The following is a 20911-nucleotide window of genomic DNA, read 5'->3' on the forward strand; positions in this document are numbered from 1 at the left end:
TGTCAAAATCAATTTTAAAAAACACAGTGGCACACACCTTAATATTTTAGGCAGAAAGAATTTATTCATATTGGGTTCTTTAAAAGAAGGCTAAGAATGAGGCTACATTAGACACAGACCGGAGCAGAGTGACCTATCATAGCTCTACATCTTTTGAGAGCTAAAATATTGTTTTGACCCATTCTTTAACTAGGATTAATTCAGACAAATGAACCAAAACACTTTGACATTAACATCTCAACTCCAATATTATTTTATACAAATGTCTGAGGTATTGATTTATTTTCTTCAGTACGCTTAAAAAGTGCATGTTTTGGTGTTATGGAGCAGTATCAAGTATTAGTATTAATTTTTACCTTACCCTTTTAAATAATGCACTGTTGGCTAAGAAAATAATATTTCCTAGACCGGTTCTTCCTAAATCAATTTTTGTAACTCCATTTCCATTATTCAGTTAGCAGGTAAGAAACAACTAAAAATGCCCTCTTGCAACATGGATTTTAATAAAAATGTATTTGTTTTATCTGAAATTTAGAAGCAGTATTGTTAACTTAGAGCTTTTTCTTTTAATCTCTTTTTCCCCATTGTCCTTACAGCATAGTTGAAGAAGTGAAGTGGTTTGACTGTCTCCACTCTAAGAAGATGCTATGCACAAAGCTTCACATTCCTCTTGAGTTTCAAATCTGTTTTTGTTGCCTCCGCAACCGCCATACCAGAATGGAGTGCAGACTTTCTGATCTTTGTCATAATGCCATTTCAGATTGTAATCTTGACATTCTCCTCCATCATGATCCACTGCACATGCATCTAAAAAAGGCAAATAAAGGTTATGGTTAAAGTTTGTGAGGGAGAGAACCAAAATCATCAGAGCTGGTACTTCAGAGGCAAAGAATATTCTGTTCAAGCTGGCAGACAACAGAATTAGTAAGCTTTTTCAGGTCTTACTAGAGAACACGTTGTCTGTCTAGAACATGGCTGGTTGGAGGGAACACGATTCTATTCTCACTTCAACTAGTGAGGTTTTGAAATGAGCGGAGCTACATAGGGGAAAACAGAAGTGAAGGGCCATATGGTTTTAGTGTCTAGGCTGGTTTATAAAACAGTTATACCCGGTCTATAGTGATCAGGCAAATCATGTTAGCATGAACTGTTTAACTATGTAAAAACTGTTCTTATTTTATCCTATTGTAGATGTGTTCGTAAAGAGGTGTTACCAACCACATCTTCTTCCAGCAAACGACACTAAAGGTCATGCTTAACAGGAGAAATCCATGAAAGTCTCTGATCCAAGTTCAGTGGTGATAAGTTATAGTGGGAATACACTGTTCAGAAAATAGGTATAAGTAGTGTAACCTGCAGCAATCTGACATACAGCAGGCCAGATTTTGACCACATTTACACCCGTGTAAATTCAGACTCACTCGGCTGAAGTCAAAGGAGTGACTCCAAATTTTCACAAGTGTATGAAATCAGAATCTGGCACAGAAGGAAAGCCAGGTATCAGGAAAGGAAACAGGAGGATGTAAAATAGTGTGGGACAATAACTTTATCTTGTACTCTCCATCCTACCCTTCTTCCTCATCAGCATGGATATGCTGAATTGCAAATCAGTGCCAGTTACAGCTCCTTACAGCTGGGAATCCCAAGCAGTGGTAAGTGTATGCAGTGAATTGATGGAACATTTTTTTAAAGTAGGTGGTAATTGAACCAATGAAGTTTGGGAACTGCTAGATTATACAAGTCTTTTAAGAAGTTTATATCACTATCAATGAATTAACTTGAGAACCATAAGCTGCAGCTTGTAAATTATATTGTATTTGCATTGCAGCAGTTGATCAACATACAAACACTCCTCACACCCATGCATCTGCCCTTTGTCAACAGGAATTCTATTGGGTTGTAGATTTTCAAAAAGGTGAAGGGGAGCCACTAAATTAAATGTGGGTAACTCTTATGGAATTTTTGTGACAATATATCTAGTAACCAGATCTTTAACTTTCAGCCTATTGCATCATATAAAGAAAATCTGCAATGAAATACACACAGCTAGGTGGAAAGTGAACAGTTATCACTGGCAGGGTATGATGAGCCTCTGTTTGGATGGGGACATACCTGATGGATGACTCAGTCCCTTGTGCAAGAATGGGCAGTAGTGGAATCATAGATGTACTGTCCCACATGCTAAGGCCTGTCATCCTAGAAAAGGTTAGTGTTCAGAAGAAGCGGCCCTGTTAGCTCAATAATAATAGAGCAATTTGCTGAAAATGTCAATATCCTAGCAGGCTTTGAGGATTCAGTTTAATTTGGACTGACAAGAATTAGCTGCCTCTTTGTTTTGTTTAACTAGAACTGCAGCTGTATTTCTCTGATAAAACATTCTAGATCCAAGTTAAAGACTAAATGACAGCACCAGTTCTGCCCTCTGTTACACACATGGAAATAGCACAAAGCAAATTAGGCTGTATTTCATTTGTATGGCCAACAAAAAGCTTAAGAAGCCAGGGAACTGACTAAATACTATGAGTCTGAGACAAAGCCCATTGAAGGAACAGCAGTCTTTCCACTGATTTCAAAGGGCTTTGCCTCAGGACCTAGAAACATACCATAGTTAGCATATGCAGCTCCACTTTCTACTGTCTCCTCTAAGTTTTCTTCATTCTTCTCTGGGACTTCTCCATATTCCTCTAGCTTGGTCTCTTTGGCATTGCCCTCTGTGAAATACTTCTTCTCCTCAAAATCATATTTTTCTTCTTGTCTGACATTTACAGGTTCCTCCTGAGTGGCTTCTGTAATTTCTTCTATCATTCTGCTTTCCATTAGCTCTTCCAAATTCCCACCACTGTCAACTCCACCAAATTCAGGGAAAGGAATCCTGCAGGGGAAATACCTCACTTTAGCAATAGTTTGTATGTGAAGAAGATGCAAAAGGCTCATTCACTCAAGATATTCCTAATGGAAAACTTTGGGCCTGATCCTGTTTCCATGAAAGCTAATGGGAATTTTGCCATTGCCTTCAAGGGGACAGGTCCCTTATTTGGAGAACAGGCTGTACATATGCAATTGTACTCCCCACACCCCTGAAACAATTCAGAAGGAGTTACCCTACCTCTCCAGAACAGCTACTTCCTGTTGTGCATCTCCTCGATTTAAGGCTTCACACTCTTCTCGCAGTTCTGGAGAAGGATAACTGTTCATTCCCCCTGTAGGAAGAGCACAGATAGCAAAGTCTAAAAAATGCATGAAATTATTCTTGTGAATTCAAGTAAGGATTTTCCAATAAATAAGCATAGCACAACTAGAGAAACTGGAACCAAGAGACAGGAGAAAGGGGAAATAAGTCCACAGAAAATAGCACTGGATATCACCCATATAGCCTGTCCAATAACTGAGGCTCAGGAAACTCCAGATTCACCTTGTGTAGATGCATCTGATTCTCTAATATACTGAATATCTTTTTATAGAAGTTGGAGCTTCTATTAAATGTATTCCTGGTGTGGCTTGAAATCAATGACAGCTTCAAAATTAGACTTGATGCTTTTATATTGCTTATCTCAAAATGCTTATGAACATTAATGAATTATTCCTCATATCTGTGAAAATAGGGAAGTATTATCCCCACTTCACAGAGGTGGGGGAAAAACGAGATAGAGAGTAAATGATTTGCCAATGGTCACAGAGGAAGGCTGTGGTAAAACCAGGAATAGAACTTAGTTCTTCCTTGACTGCACACCTGATCCTCTTCAGAATTTGTCCCAAGACATCATTAGAATGTAATGTTTTGTATTATAGGTATTTCTATGGTGCTCATCACCATAGTATCAGAATGGAGTTTACCTTCTTTTGTATACTAAGTGTAGTAAGATGAGGCCCTGAAACAGGAACCCTTGTATCAGAGGCCTGAACTAAAGTAATGGTCAATGCTTTATGTTAGCAAAGTCAAGTTCAGCTGTGAGCCAGAGGCAGGCCCTGCTCACAGAAGTTGGCAAGAAGAAGGCTGCTAATTGCACGTATACACATATCTAAAAGGTATCAAGTACTAATAGGATGAACATGTGCAGAACATTCTGGTACAAACACATTCCACAGAGATAGTGAGGAACAGGCTGTCCCATCCTAAAGGCAGGGTCAAAAGGATAATATGATGGATAGAGTTGTTTGTTCGAACCAACATGTACCAGAAGACAGGCAGCACCTCAACACGCAGAGGGGTTTTACCTCAAAGCGTCAGGAATGATGTGTAACTTGTTTGTACCTGTGTATAAGAATGCATCCCTGAGTGGATAGCTTTGTCTGGCCTAGGGGGCAGTGGAGAGTCCTGCCACTGACTGAGCAGGTCCATTGTCAGGGGGCACATATTTGTCGTATGTCCTGTAGAGTCTATAGGGAACTATTACTGTGCTTCGTTTGACAATAAACCCGGGTGCCTTCGCACCTTATGAGAGTCTGTGGTCATTGGGGGTTCTCTCGGGGTCTGCTGTGTCAGCGATCTGCGCAGAGGCAGGACAGCACACAGAGGGAACACACGCACGCAGCCAGCTGTTATCAACATTGAACAGAACAGAGCACCACACCGGTGACATCTGACGACACTATGCATGACACTATAAAAACTCAAAAACTTCTATTACTAGAAATTCTTGTGCTTCTCATGACTGACGGTGAATGTGCATTACTGATGGTGAAGCAATTCTCATTGCTTCAATAACAGAAGTAAGTTGGATTGTGTGCTACTTACGTTTTAGGAGGTTTAGGAAGACACGACTAAACTTCTGAGCATATGCCATTTCAAGTTTCAGAGCCCTGCCCAGCTGCACTAGGTGCTGTTCTGCTGGGAAGCTTGAAAGCTCTGTCAGCTCGCTGCTGGTAATATAGTTTCCAAGTGCTAGGGTGAACATGATGAATCCTTGGCACTTGGCTTGCAGTGAGACCTCTCTCAGTTTCTGTCTGTCCCAGGAACTCGTCTTACTTCCAAGTATTGTAAATATGACCCTGTGTTGTCTCGGCTCGGGGGCTTTGAAAAATATATTGTCAATTGTCCATTGCAGAGCATTACCAATGGCAGATGGCCCTTCCAGCTGGTGAACAGATTCTTGGATATGTCTCTTCATCAAATGTTTACCACTGTACGTGATCAGATCAAACTCCTTGTTCACTGGGCTTGGGTTTCTGTTGGAGATAAAGCTTCGAGGAGCCTGCTGCACCAGTGCCACCCTCGCCCCTTCATCCGATCCCCTCGGCTATGAGGTGATAAAGTGATCGAGCATGGTACTCACAAAGTCTTTGGCTCTCTCAAACTCATCGCTGCCAATGCTGCCAGAGCTGTCCATGACATAAGTGATGTCCATGTTCACCATGACTGGTGGGGGAACTGTCACTTCACAGTTTGTATCTGGTTTGCATTTATCTAGGCAGGAAGCATTGAACTGTAAGCTATTTTACAGTGTAACAAAAGCAATCACTTTAAAACTGCAGTGAGGGTTTGTTTGTTTGTTTTTCATTTAAAAAGTTTGTCCTAAAAATTATTTTGAAAGCTCTTCTAAGTTGGTCCGATAAACTACACTGACTGACTCCCTTTAAATTATGTTCTGAGATCTCATGGGACATAACGCAGCAGTAGTAACAGAAAATGACCAACATGTGTTGAAGAGCTCATCTGTTTTTTCTTTCCTTGAAACCTAAACAAAATAAATGATACTGGAACAAACTCTATTTTTTATCTGACTGTTGGCTGTCATTCCTAAATATAACTGTCCCGTCCACTCCCTTTTTCTTCTCCCTCCTGGAAATGTGGAAGTTATAGTAAATGAGCCTCTTTTCCCAGAAGCATAACTCTATTTTGAGTAACTTCCACTAGAAGGAAAATGCCAAATTTTATCTTTTCTTTCACCACACAGTGGACAACTAAACAGCATTCTTATTCTTATATCTAATTCTTACTATCTATCTTGGCTAGAAAATTATTGAACTAATATCCGGAGGACCTGTTGCTGTGAAGGTCAGTGCATGGATACAACAACACTGTATCAATTAACACTGATTTTTGTTAAGTGAAATGAGCAGCCTTACCATAGCAGAGTGTGCAATATGTGATGCTTTCATAGAATCATAGAATATCAGGTTGGAAGGGACCCCAGAAGGTCATCTAGTCCAACCCCCTGCTCGAAGCAAGACCAATTCCCAGTTAAATCATCCCAGCCAGGGCTTTGTCAAGCCTGACCTTAAAAACCTCTAAGGAAGGAAATTCTACCACCTCCCTAGGTAACGCATTCCAGTGTTTCACCACCCTCATAGTGAAAAAGTTTTTCCTAATATCCATTCTAAACCTCCCCCACTGCAACTTGAGACCATTACTCCTCGTTCTGTCATCTGCTACCATTGAGAACAGTCTAGAGCCATCCTCTTTGGAACCCCCTTTCAGGTAGTTGAAAGCAGCTATCAAATCTCCCCTCATTCTTCTCTTCTGCAGACTAAACAATCCCAGCTCCCTCAGCCTCTCCTCATAAGTCATGTGTTCTAGACCCCTAATCATTTTTGTTGCCCTTCGCTGGACTCTCTCCAATTTATCCACATCCTTCTTGTAGTGTGGGGCCCAAAACTGGACACAGTACTCCAGATGAGGCCTCACCAATGTCGAATAGAGGGGAACGATCACGTCCCTCGATCTGCTCGCTATGCCCCTACTTATACATCCCAAAATGCCATTGGCCTTCTTGGCAACAAGGGCACACTGCTGACTCATATCCAGCTTCTCGTCCACTGTCACCCCTAGGTCCTTTTCCGCAGAACTGCTGCCTAGCCATTCGACCCCTAGTCTGTAGCTGTGCATTGGGTTCTTCCGTCCTAAGTGCAGGACCCTGCACTTATCCTTATTGAACCTCATCAGATTTCTTTTGGCCCAATCCTCCAATTTGTCTAGGTCCTTCTGTATCCTATCCCTCCCCTCCAGCGTATCTACCACTCCTCCCAGTTTAGTATCATCCGCAAATTTGCTGAGAGTGCAATCTACACCATCCTCCAGATCATTTATGAAGATATTGAACAAAACCGGCCCCAGGACCGACCCCTGGGGCACTCCACTTGACACCGGCTGCCAACTAGACATGGAGCCATTGATCACTACCCGTTGAGCCCAACAATCTAGCCAGCTTTCTACCCACCTTCTAGTGCATTCATCCAGCCCATACTTCCTTAACTTGCTGACAAGAATACTGTGGGAGACCGTGTCAAAAGCTTTGCTAAAGTCAAGAAACAATACATCCACTGCTTTCCCTTCATCCACAGAACCAGTAATCTCATCATAAAAGGCGATTAGATTAGTCAGGCATGACCTTCCCTTGGTGAATCCATGCTGGCTGTTCCTGATCACTTTCCTCTCATGCAAGTGCTTCAGGATTGATTCTTTGAGGACCTGCTCCATGATTTTTCCAGGGACTGAGGTGAGGCTGACTGGCCTGTAGTTCCCAGGATCCTCCTTCTTCCCTTTTTTAAAGATTGGCACTACATTAGCCTTTTTCCAGTCATCCGGGACTTCCCCCGTTCGCCACGAGTTTTCAAAGATAATGGCCAATGGCTCTGCAATCACAGCCGCCAATTCCTTCAGCACTCTCGGATGCAACTCGTCCGGCCCCATGGACTAGTGCACGTCCAGCTTTTCTAAATAGTCCCTAACCACCTCTATCTCCACAGAGGGCTGGCCATCTCTTCCCCATTTTGTGATGCCCAGCGCAGCAGTCTGGAAGCTGACCTTGTTAGTGAAGACAGAGGCAAAAAAAGCATTGAGTACGTTAGCTTTTTCCACATCCTCTGTCACTAGGTTGCCTCCCTCATTCAGTAAGGGGCCCACACTTTCCTTGGCTTTCTTCTTGTTGCCAACATACCTGAAGAAACCCTTTCCAAGCGCTGATCCTGCTGCCTTTCCCAAATAAGCAGTTGAAATCTTCTAGTGTCATCCATCTGTTTTAAAGCAAACATTTATTTATAAATTTATTTATAAATAGCTTAAAGAAGAAGAACTGCACTCAAAGAATAGACCACTTTTCTGAACTAAGGGTATTTCTCTGCTGAAACAAACTATCAATAACTCAACAAGTTAATGGTTATAACACTGAACAGGCCCAAACTAGAAATTGCGTAACTTCTTGGGTATTGTGCCAGTTGTCCATGAGCTCCTGCAGCTGCTGTCCATGATTAGGACAATTAACATGTGGAGGAGGCAAAACATTCAGAATGGAAGGAAAAGTTAGCAAAAAATAACAAAAATCAACCCCCGCTCTGATAAAGTACATCTGAAATAAAACTTTATATAAATTCTGCATCCAAGTAGGAAGGTCTAGTAGGTAAAGTGTTGTACTAACGTTCAAGATCAGCTTTCAGTTCTGGCTCTGCCGCAGTCATTCTATGTGACTTTAGGCAAGTTCCTAAACCTCTCTGTGCTAAGTTCCTGTCTGCAAAATGGAGATAATAGTGCTTCCTTTCTCCAACATTTTGTCTGCCTTGTCTGTTTAGACTGTAAGATCTTTAGGGCAGGTACTGACGTCTCACTCTGTGTTTGCACAGCACTAGGCACAATGGGTTTCAGATCCTGGCTGGGACTGTTAGGTGCTACTGCAAACAAATAACATAGCATGGTCTCAGGTTCTGTGGTGTTTAACTAATATTTGGAGAACTAGAAGAATTCTTCCACTGTCTCCGCCTCAAATAATTCTTTCACAACAATGACAACTCCACTGACAATTACCATGTTCCCACTGACAAGTTAAGAAAAAAGAATCATCTGACTGGATAGCACAGAGTGCAGAAAACCACACTCTTGATCATTACAGTGATTACTTCAGGAAAAAAAATTGACTGCAAAATCCTTAACAAACATCACATCAACCATAATCTCTCCACCCGCCAAAAGAACAGCCAAACGGTACCCAAAAAAATCTAAGTACCGGATAGTGATCAAACTGGCAAACAAAGAGTGTGACATTGTAGTCCTCAACATGATGACTACATTAAAGAGGTCAACTGACAACTCTCTTACACCACCTACTATAAAGAACTCAGAAGACCCCCACACTACAATTTACTCGGGAATTTAAGGATTCCATCAAATCCTTCCCCATATAACTCCAAGAGAAACTCCACAATCTCACCTACCCACCCAAGCAATCTTCTACATGCTTCCAAGATACACAAACAAGGGAACCCAGGCAGACCCATCATATCTGGCCACAGCACCCTTACTGAAGGAATATTGGGACTCATAGAACCCATCCTCAAATCACTCATCACACAAAAGGTCAGCTTCATCCAGGACACAACTGACTACCTCCACAAAGTCCACAGTATTAACAGCCTCCCTCGGAACACCAACCTCACCACTATGGATGTCATTTCCTTATACACCAACATCCCTCACAATGATGACCTCAAATATTTACAAGACAATGGACAACCCTCTGATATCTACCCCAAACACATCATCAAACTCATCCATTTCATCCTCACTCATAACAATTTTACATTCAACAACAAACATTTTGTTCAAACCATGGGAACAGCCATGGGTACTAGGATGGCTCCCCAATATGCCAACCTCTTCATGGGCCACCTTTGAAGAATTGCTGGACCATTGCACCATGAAACCAATAATACATCAATGATATTTTTTATCCTCTGGACAGACATCTTAAACTCCCAAATAGATTTTCACCAAAACTTCAACAACCACCACCCATCCATTAAGCTCTCTCTGGAACACTCCCACACTAGCATTGACTTCCTGGACACCACAATCAGTTTCAACAATGGAACCGTACAGACAACCATGTAGAAGAAACCCCCGGATCACACACCTACTCTCCATAGATCCAGTAACCACCCCAAACACACCAAGAAATCTGTTGTCTACAACCAGGCACTCAGATACCACAGAATACTCTCCAAGGAGCAAGTCCAGGATATACAGTTTAATACACTTAAAACTGCCTTTGCCAAGCAAGGACACTGCACCAGAGAAGTAGATTGCATCATGGAACCTGCCGCCCAAATGCCCCCAAGAGAACCTGCTTCAATTCAGAAATAAAACCCCCTATGACTGCACACCCCTAGCTGTCATCTACCACCCCACACTGGAACTCATACAGGATATCAAACTACCACCCATACTCAATGGGGACCCCATCCTTAAAGCAATCTTTCCTGAACCTCCCAATCCTGACCTTCAAACAACATCCCCCCCAACATCACAAGCTCATCATCAGGAGCAAGCTCCCCGCAGACCAGGACACACCAACTCAAAGTGGCAGCAGACCCTGCCAGAACAACAGATGCAAAACCTGCAGACATCTCTCCACTGCTACAATGAGCAACACCCCCCACAACACACCTTTCAAGATCCATGGATCCTACGCATGCCTATCACAACACATGGTGTACCTCATCCAGTGCACTAAAATGCCCTAATAACAAATATATGGGTGAAACCAGACCCTCACTTTGCTCTCAGATGAACTCACACAGGAAAATGAGAGATAAAAACAACCTATTACCTATGGGTGAACACTTTGCAGAAAGCAATCACTCTATATCTGACCTATCTGTCCTCATCCTCAAAGAAACCTGCACAACACTTTCAAGAGATGAGCCTGAGTGCTTAAATTCATAACTTTGCTAGACACTAAAAATCTGGACATAAGAATGGCCATACTGGGTCAGACCAAAGGTCCATCTAGCCCAGTATTCTGTCTTCCAACACTGGCCAATGCCAGGTGCTTCAGAGGGAATGAACAGAACAGGAAATGATCGAGCGATCCGTCTCTTGTTGTCCACTCCCAGCTTCTGGCAATCAGAGGCTAGGGACACTCAGAACATAGGATTGCATTCCTGATCACCTTGCATCTTGGCCAATGACCACTGATGGACCTAATCTCCATTAGTTCTTTTTTTAAGCCTGTTACAGTTTTGGCCTTCACAACGTCCCCTGACAATAAGTTCCATTGTATTGTGTGAAGAAGTACTTCCTTGTGTGTGTTTTTAAACCTGCGGCATATTAATTTTATTAGGTGACCCCTGGTTCTTGTGTTTACCTAAAGGAGTAAATAACACTTTCCATATTCACTTTCTCCACACCAGTCACAATTTTATGTACTTCTATGATATCTCTCCGAGTCGTTTCTTTTCCAAACTGAAACGTCCCAGTCTTTTTAATGTCTCCTCATACAGAAACTGTTCTATGCCCCTAATCATTTTTTTTGCCTTTCTTGGTAGTTGTTCCAGTTCTAATAGATCTTTTTTGTGATGGGGCAATTTTGTTCCCCAGTCACCCAGTTCTGTGAGATCCCGTTGTAACTCTTTGCAGTCAGCTTTGGAGGAGGCAGCATGGGCCAGGGGAGCTGAGGGTTGTGAGGAGATGTGGGGAATACAAGAGCAGTTCCCCTGAAACTGTGACAATGATATATTTTATTTCATTTTTTCTAGAAGCCCTAATCTAGCACAGTACTTAAACATGTTTAAATTCAAGCACTTGAGCAGTTCCATTGATTTCAATGGGACGACTCAGAAGCTTATAAGTAAGCATATGCTTAAGAGTTTTCTGGATTGGGGCCTCAATGTCAGACTATATTTAATAAGAACTGGAAAGTCACACTATTAAACTTTGTAATATTAATAGCAAAAGTGGGCCAGTTGTGAAGCTTCCATCCAAATTCAAGTTTCTAAACTTCAGATCCAAACCCAAGCCACTTCACAAGAGTGTTGGGATTCGGAATTCTGAACTGGCCAGTCATAAAAATAAACTTGACCCATGAAGGTGAAATCTGGACCTAGATCTGATCTTCCTCATGTTTCTGAATGGTTTGAATTCTGTGTCCTAGTTTGGGGTCCATCTCTAGTTAAAAGTGAACTGTAAAGAGAAAATGGAATGGCAGGCAAGCTGAGAAATGTGACTTGACCATCCTTGCTAACTGAGCTGGGCACAGGAGATTGAGCAGAGAAATCCATTTTTATTTACTTTCCAAAAATTCTTTCAAACTACTATCCTCCTGCCATGAAATCTGTTTTTACAGGTTTGCTAATGATGCCCCACATTCATCATTCTGTGATACTACAGATACCAGAAGAGTCAGATGCCAGAAAAGACATCGTAGCCCCAGGAGGGTTAGCATGAGATTTCTGGTACCTGTGGTGCCCAAGGGCCAATGTCTCCTTGTAAACCCAGAAGAGAGAGCAGATTTAAATGTTCACAGTTCAAGAGAGCATGAAACTGTTAAGAGGTAAATGGGTGGGGTCCGTGCAATCTGCCTGGAGGATTGAAGCCGGTGGGTTCGGACGGCCAGCCTGGGATGACGGATCCCCTTCGTCCCCCTCCAGGCGGTGTCGAGAGGGGACCACTGCTCGGACGGCCCCAGCTCACATTGGGTGCATTTCCACTGAGGCGATGCACCACAACTGGCTCTGGGTCGGCTGGGCCAGTGGACGGTGTGAGGTCTGTAGTGGCCCCCAGCGCACCGGGATTGGATCTTCTTCGAGTCGGGTTGCTTGGGAATGAAGCCCAAAGCTGGTGGTAAACTCCATCTAAGGCTAATTACTGGCACGAGACCGATAGTCAACAAATACCATAAGGGAAAGTTGAAAAGAACTTTGAAGAGAGAGTTCAAGAGAGCGTGAAAACATTAAGAGGTAAACGGGTGGGGTCCACACAGTCTGCCTGGAGGATTCAACCCGGCGGGTTCGGTCGGCCGGCCCAGGACGATGGATCCCCCTCGCCCACCTCCAGGAGGTGTCGAGAGGGGACCACCGCTTGGACGGCCCCAACCCCCATTGGGTGCATTTCCACCAAGGTGGTGCGCTGCAACTGGCTCTGGGTCGGCTGGGCCCATGGAGGGTGTGAGGCCGGTAGTGGCCCCCGGTGCACCAGGACCGGGTCTTCTTCGAGTCCGGTTGCTTGGGAATGCAGATTTAAATGGAGAGGGAAAGTAATTTTTTATGGTTAAATTAGAACTGATTCCTGACATAATTATTGGGTGCTAATATTATCACAAGAGCTTTAAAAGATCATATCAAAGGATTGGTTTACAAATATCTCTGTTCTTCACATCAGTGGTTCTCAACCTTTCCAGACTATTGTACTCCTTTCAGGAGTCTGATTTCAGCCCTAGGTGGCGGGGCTAGAGCTTTGACTTCAGCATGTATATCTTAGCTTCACAGGGACCCTGCTTGCCACCCCCTAATGCTGGCCCTGCACTTACAACTCCCCCCTCAAACCCATCCCACAACCCCCAGACTGAGAAATACTGATCTAGTATATAGAGCAGTGTAAACACATCAATGTCTGTATGAAATTACAGTTTGTACTAACTTTGCTAGTGCTTTTTATGGAGCCTGTTGTAAAACTAGGCAAATATCTAGATGGTCTACCCTACAGAAGACCTGTACATCCACCCAGGGGTACGTGTATCCCTGGTTGAGAACCACTGCTTCCAACTGATAAAATACATCAGCGCAATCGAGAGCTTTTTCATGTGTAGCTCTCTTTTAGAACAGTCTCCGTGTGCTATTACATAGTATCGTAAAACATGACATCAAAAGTAGCTCTAGAAATCAAAACTCCTTTGTCTCTTGAGTACTTGCCCTAAACGCTGCTACATACCATCAGCACCTTTAAATTGTGCCCTCCCTGCCCCCCACATTCAGCAGTTACCAGTCGCCTCTGGTTTGAACTTTCATTTTCTTGCCTGGAGGGTTCCTGACATTTCTTGAATTTGGAACCCGGGGAATAAACAAGACTGAAATGTAGACAATAAATTAAAGTAAATCTGAGGCTTCACACTAGTCTTGTTTTGTTTGGATTACAGTTCCATATAGTCTTGCCCTTGGAAAGCATTTGTTACAGCAAGAATAAAATATATGGTCCTGAAATGTGTTTCTTTAGCTTGCCAGTGTGACCTTCCACTGTGGTGGTCAGACATACGCCTTTTACACATCCCGTTGATTTTAATATATTGCTACACAACAGGCAGATTAGCTGTGTTTAATAATGGAAAACAGAATCTGATCCTTAACTTCTTAATGGCAAAATTCCTTGTGGCACTGGTGGTAATAAGGACTGCCTCTTAAAATGTACTGTGAATACATGTAACGTGGTGTTCATTATGAGATTTTTGTTACTGCAGTTATCTGATGCTGTTAACTTCACCTGCAGTGCTTGGGTACACAAGCTGCTTATGCCAGAAGGTAGATATCTGTGCTTCTGGGTTTTTTTCCCCCCTTGCATAAATTGAGGCAACACTGGGATAAACCCTACAGTCTTATTTTGAATCTATATTTTATTTATCAATTTTGTTTTGAATCTGTATTTATGACACCAGTGGGACTTTTGCTTGAGTAAAGAATGCAAGATTTGGCCCTATACATTCTCATTGAGAGGAAAGAGAATGAGGAGCCCTGGTTAATGTTATTTTCTAATTACTGCAAATAGATTGTTTATTCTATTCAGGTTCTTAGACTACGTGTATTACTCTGGTACCTGAGCACTAATTGGTTGTTTCACTCTGCACCTCTCCAAGTTGGGGCCAGAGTGATTTCATAGTCACAATACTCAAGCCAGTACTGGGAATCTATAGACTAGAAACAAATCTCAGGTTATCCTGTTTATTTTTTGTATATCCATGTAATATAAAAGAACACTGATAAAGACTCAAGGCCTAATTCTCCTTTCAAGGGTTGCACTGGTGCAATTGGAGAATTTGGTCCATTTTCTTTAGCCATAAACATAAGAAGAAAACAAGGAAAGAAAAAGTGGAACCACTAAGCATTGAGGTTGAGGTGGAGATTAAAGATAATCTAAGTATGGGCTAACACCTAAATGAATGCTTTGCCTCAGTTTTTAATAAGGGTAATGAGGAGGTTGGGGGCAGTAGCAGGGTGGCTAATGGGAACAAGGATATGGAAGTAGAAACTACCAAATCCAAGGTAGAAGCCAGACTCAAACATTTTAATGGGATGAAATCAGGGGGCCTGGATAATCTTTATCCAAGAATATTAAAGGAACTGGCACATGAAATTGCAAGCCCAATAGTGAGTGGTTTTCATGAATCTGTGGACTCAGGGGTTGTAACCTAGGAAAGGAGAATTGCACATATCAAGTACCTATATTTAAGAAAGAAATAAAAGATCTGGGAAACTGCAGGCCCGTTAGTTTGACCACAAATGAAACAAAGATCTTAAAACAAATTTTGAAAGAGAGAGTAGTTAAGGATATTGGGATAAATGGTCACTGGGATAAAATACAACATGGTTTTACAAAAGGTAGATCATGCTAGACTGACCTGATCTTTCTTTGAGAAGACAACTAATTTTTTTAAAAAAGGAAATGCAGTAGATCTAATATACCTGGATTTCAGTAAAGCATTTGATACAGGTCCACATGGGAAATTATTAGTTATATTGGAGAAGAGGGGGATGAATAAGAGAATTGAAAGGTGGGTAAGGAACTGGTTAAAGGGGAGACTACAGAGGGTCACACTGAAAGGTGAACTGGCAAACTGGAGGAAGGTTACTAATGCAGTTCCTCAAGGACCACTCTTATTTAATATTTTCATTAATGACCTTGGCACAAAAAGTGGGAGTATGCTAATAAAATCTGCAGCTGACACAAAGTTGGAGGTATTCCCAATATAGAGGAGGACCGGAATACCATACAAGAAGATTTGGACAACCTTGAAAACTGGAGTAATGGAAATGGGATGAAATTTAATAGTACTAAGTGCAGTGTCATAGCTTTAAGGACTAACAAGAGTTTTTGCTATAAACTAGGGATGTATCAGCTGGAAGCAACAGAGGCGTGGAAAGACCTGGGTGTATAGGTCGATCACATGATAACTATGAACCGCCAACATGATGAGGCCATGAAAAAAGCTAATGCAAATCTAGGATTCATGAGGCAAGAAATTTCCAGTAGAGATAGGAAAGTGTTATTACCATTATACAGGGTACTGGTAAGATGTCATCTGGAACACTGTGTGCAATTCTGGTCTCCCTTGTTTAAGAAAGATTAATTCAAATTGGAACAGGTGCAGAGACTGGCTACTAGGATGATCAGAGGAATGGAGAACCTACCTTACAAGACTTACAGAGCTTGGCTTGTTTAGCCTAACAAATACAAAAGCTGAGGGGAGATATGATTGCTCTTTATAAATACATCAGAAGGATAAACACCAGGAAGAAAGAGGAGTTATTTAAGTTAAGGGGCAATGTTGGCACAAGAACAAATGGATATAAACTGGCCATCAATAAGTTTAAGCTTGAAATTAGATGAAGGTTTCTAATCATCCAAGGAGTGGAGTTTGGGAACAGCCTTCCAAGGAGAGTAGTGGTGGCAAAAAAACCTAACTTGTTTAAAGACTGAGCTTGATAAATTTATGGACGGGGATGATATGATGAGATTGCCTACAATGGCATATCCACGACTGCTATTAGCGAATATCTCCAAAAACTGGCAATCGGACACTAGATGGGGGGACTCTTAGTTATTACAGAGAGAATAAGTGTCTGGCTGGTGGGTCTGGCTGGTGGGTCTTCCTGAGTTGCTCCGGATCTAACTGATTGCCATGTTTGGGATTGTGAAGGAATTTTTCCCCAGATCAGAGACTCTGTTGTTTTTTTTTATCTTCCTCTGCAGGGTGGGGCACAGGGTCATTTACTGGTTTGAACAAGAATAAATAAATAGTGGATTCTCTGTAACTTTAAATCAAGTCTTGAAAGCATGATCTGAGGTCTTCAGTAACCCAATTAGAGGTTATGGGTCCCCTACTACAGGAATGTGTGGATGGGGTTTTGTGGCCTGCAATGTGCAGAAGATCAGACTAGATGATCTTGGTTCCCTTCTGGCCTTTGAGTTTGAGACTTTGGCCTAGTAGGGCCCCATAAGACTGGTGGGGGACTGCTGGTATGGTTAGTGTGTGCTTAAATCTGTTTAATTTGTTTTTAATATGTTTTGGGAATGCTTTTACCTTTAAAATAAATATGCTTGCCTAGAAAGAGCTGGGTGGTAACTTGTAACTGCTGGCAATACACTGTTCATAGCCCTAGAAGAGAAAGCAACACACAGGCAGGCACTGTCCATTAGGCAGATTGGCTTGCTGGGGATATAACAGTATGTGGCAGGGAGCTGTGCAGCTTTAAAACCCCCTGGTCAGAACTTCAGAAGGGAATGGGTCAAGGCTTCCTGCCCAGAGAAAAGTGATGGCTGGAGAGCTGTGACCCAACTTGGCACTTCTGGAGTTGACCACAGAGGTGGGGATAGAAGTGCAGTTACCCTGAAACTGTGACAGTAGCTAAGGCAGCATTTAGCCTCAAAGCCTGCTATTGCTGATGATACAGAAGGAGGAGAGAACTCATCTTGCATCTTAGGTTGATCTGAAGGGCTGGCAACAAGAAAAAATGTTTTTATTTAACTTAAAACTGAGCACAGTTGATATAGAAATAATTCACAGATAAGGAATACGGAACCTATGGTACTATTTGTGGAGGGTTTCTTTGCAGAGCAGAACCAAAAACTTTAAACAACCCCTGAAATGTTTCCTTTAAGGTTTGGTAGCATATGGTATGCAATAGTTATTTTTCTATTTACTGTGCTTCAGTTTAAAATCATATTTTAAGACAAAAGCTTTTGTCTTTGTTTTAGCTAATGGCAATGCATTTATTAAAATGTTTCACTGAATTCAGTTTTCTTTGGGGAAAATAGAGTGGTTTGTCTGCATTTGAATTCTCCAGAAAATATGGCCCCAGGTTTGTACGTAAACCAGGCTGTATGTGTTCCCTGACAAATGCTTAGCAATTGTCAATGTTAGAATGGAACATTCTATGACACAGCAAGTGAAATGAGCCTGGTGTAATCTGGATTTACACCAGGACAGACAATAACAGAAGTGAGTCAGTTGTTTGTTATTCATGGTCCTGAAATAAATCAGGATTAATTTTAATTCAGATGTCACTAAAATATTCCCTTCTTAAAAGCTGTTATGATCTAAACCAGAGGTTCTCAAACTGTGGATCGGGACTCCAAAGTGGGTCAGGACCCCATTTTAATGGGGTCACCATGGCTGGCTTAGACTTGCTGGGGCTCGGGACCCAAGCGGTGCAATGAAGTTTGAGAACCCCTGATCTAAACCTTCCTTTTATAAGTTATTAACTTGAGTGCATAAATATTCTCATGAATTAGCAAAGTAACTGTTAATCAAAAGGATGATCACTTCTCACTGAGATTTCCCTTTTGCTGTAGGCAGCCAGCTTACCGAGAAGGCACGTCTGATATTAGGGACTTCACTGAAAGCAATCACAACAGGAGTGATATCCAGGGCACCAAACTCCAGCACTGCTGTGTTGATGGAGGTAGCATCCTGTGATGGGCCACTGGTGAAAAATATGGCAACTTTTCTTATGAGAACACCCTGACGAACCTGCTTGAACACATTCCTTGCAATGAATCTCATGGCCATTCCAATATTGCGTCTGCCCGAGGACCTCTCCAGCGGTATTCTCTGGACTGCTTCCAGCAGCAAGTCATTCCTCTGGAATTCCGAGAATCGGATGAGGTACCTTGTGTTGGTATTGTATGAAACTATGGAGATGCGGGCACCAGTTGGACAGTTGCTTTCGCTGAGCTTGATGACCCGCAGCAAAGAGATCACAATATCCCTCATTCTTTCAAATGCTGCTGGGGTAACATCTTCAGACATATCGAGGGCAAACACCAATTCAGTTGGATATACTGGACATTTGGCTGTACCTTGAAATAAACATACTGTGTGAAAGGGTATCCATAAACCAATGTTATCATTGTTTCTACAGTCTAAGGAAGAAAGAGGATAGAGCTATTTACCTGATAAGCAAGCTAGAAGGGAGCGACGGGAGAGAAAAAAAAAGAGAATTATTTTATTTTACAGTTACCTTGATTAGATTGTATCCATTCATACAGTGGCATGAAATTACTATAAGGTGGGTGCACAACTGGTTGAAGGACCAAACTCAAAGAATAGTTATCAGTGGTTTGCTGTCACTTTGGGAGGACATATCTAGGCATCCTGCAAGGGTCAGTCCAGAGCTATTTAATATTTTCATTATTGACTTGGAATAATGGAGTAGAGTGTACGCTTATAAAATTTGTACATGACAACAGGCTGGAAGGGGCTGCAAGCACTTTGGAGGACAGGTTTAAAATTCAAAATGACCTTGACAAATTAGAGAGTTAGTATGAAATCAGCAAGATGAAATTCAATAAAGACAAGTGCAAAGTACTACAGTTAGGGGGGGAAATCAAATGCACAGCTACAAAATGGGGAGTAAATATCGAGATGGTAGTACTGCTGGAGAGGAACCTGGGGGTTACAGTGGACTACAGACTGTGGCCTGCCTTGTGCAGGAGGTCAGACTAGATGATCATAATGGTCCCTTCTGACCTAAATATCTATGAATCTATGAATGTGTCATCAACGTGACACAGCTGCAAAAAGACTAATATGATTCTGGAGTGTATTAACAGGAGTGTTGTATGTAAGACACAGGAGGTAATTGTCCCGCTTTATTTGGCACTGCTGAGGCCCCAGCTGGAGTACTGTGTCCAATTCCGGGTGCCACAATTTAGCTGAGAAAGATGTGGACAAATTGGAAAGAGCTCAGAGAAGAGCAACAAAAATGATAAAACGCTTAGAAAACCTGCCCTGTGAGGAAAAGTTTTAAAAACTGGGCATAGTTAGTCTTGAGAAAAGAAGACTGAGAGGGGAACCTGAGAACAGTCTTCCAATCTGTTAAGGGCTGTTATACAGAGAACCATGATCAATTGTTCTCCATGTCCACTGAAGGTAGGACAAGTAAAGGGCCTAATCTACAGGAAGGGAGATTTAGGTTAGATATTAGGAAAAACTTTTTACATATCAGCATAGTTACGCTCTGGAATAGGCTTCCAACTGAGGTCATAGAGCCCCCATCATTGGAAGCTTTTAAAAACAAACTGGACAAGCTGCTCAGGGATGCTCTAGGTTTACTTGGTCCTGCTGCAGCACAACAGGCTGGACTTGATGACTTCTTGAGGTCTCTTCCAGCCCTGTATTTCTATGATTCTGTGTGATACTCTTGCTTTGAATAAAGAGCCTGATTCAAAGCTGCTTGAACCTTTGAATTAGCTCCAGAATCTATATTATCTGCTTCTGTCATCAAGGGGGAAATTGTACCTTCTCTTCTCCTTTCCACTGGTGCAAAGGACCCTACATCAGTCAAACTGCAGGTCTGCTGAGTAGAATTTAAGAAGGCCATGCTTAGGGTATTTACCTCCTACATGGCCCAGAGCCCAGAGGTGTGGAGGTTGCGTGGTGTTCTATTGCAGAGGAGGGTGGGGGCTCCATGGCTGAGGGGCAGGTGATAGGAAGGTACTTTCCCCTCTCCAGCACAGAGTTCCTCAGTACCCAGTTGAGTTACTTGGGCAAGGTGCTTTGGAGAGCAGGTTAGCCCAAATGAGAGAGAGACAAAGAGGAAGGAAATATTAATGGGAGCCAATTAAGGGAGATCATGTAGTGGAAGACACAATGAAGATGACTGGATGTGGAAGCTGCGGTATGTACATGATCCTGGAGGGGGTACCTGGAAACAGTTTCATCTGCATGAAGTGCCATCTGATAGAACTGATGGAAGAAAAGATCCAAGGATTGGAGATGCAGGTGGAAAGTCTGGTTGAGTTTAGAAGGGGGTTCGAGTGGATTATGGAGCAAAGACATGAGGCAGCTGAAGGGAAAAGCTCAGACTTGCATATGGAAGCAGGACTGAAGAACTCTGAGGGGAGACTGCTGGGTGAAGAAAATGGACAGTGGAAGCATGTGACAGAGAACCAGGCAGAGGAAAAGACGGGCTAGTGAAGGAGAAATAGAGCTCA

At 42.4% G+C, this 20911-nt stretch overlaps 1 protein-coding gene across 1 annotated transcript; it reads right to left on the minus strand.

The window, feature by feature from the left end:
* Positions 1–634: 634 nt before the first annotated feature.
* LOC144260178 (collagen alpha-6(VI) chain-like) lies at positions 635–20298 on the minus strand. The gene is given in 7 exon segments (XM_077808734.1): positions 635–807; positions 2604–2872; positions 3107–3200; positions 4736–5404; positions 7878–7953; positions 18282–18775; positions 20217–20298. Coding segments are annotated over 7 exon segments (1857 nt in total).
* Between the last annotated feature and the right edge of the window lie 613 nt (positions 20299–20911).

This window comes from Eretmochelys imbricata, chromosome 2, assembly GCF_965152235.1.
Source record: "Eretmochelys imbricata isolate rEreImb1 chromosome 2, rEreImb1.hap1, whole genome shotgun sequence".
Classification (NCBI taxonomy): Eukaryota; Metazoa; Chordata; order Testudines; family Cheloniidae; genus Eretmochelys; species Eretmochelys imbricata.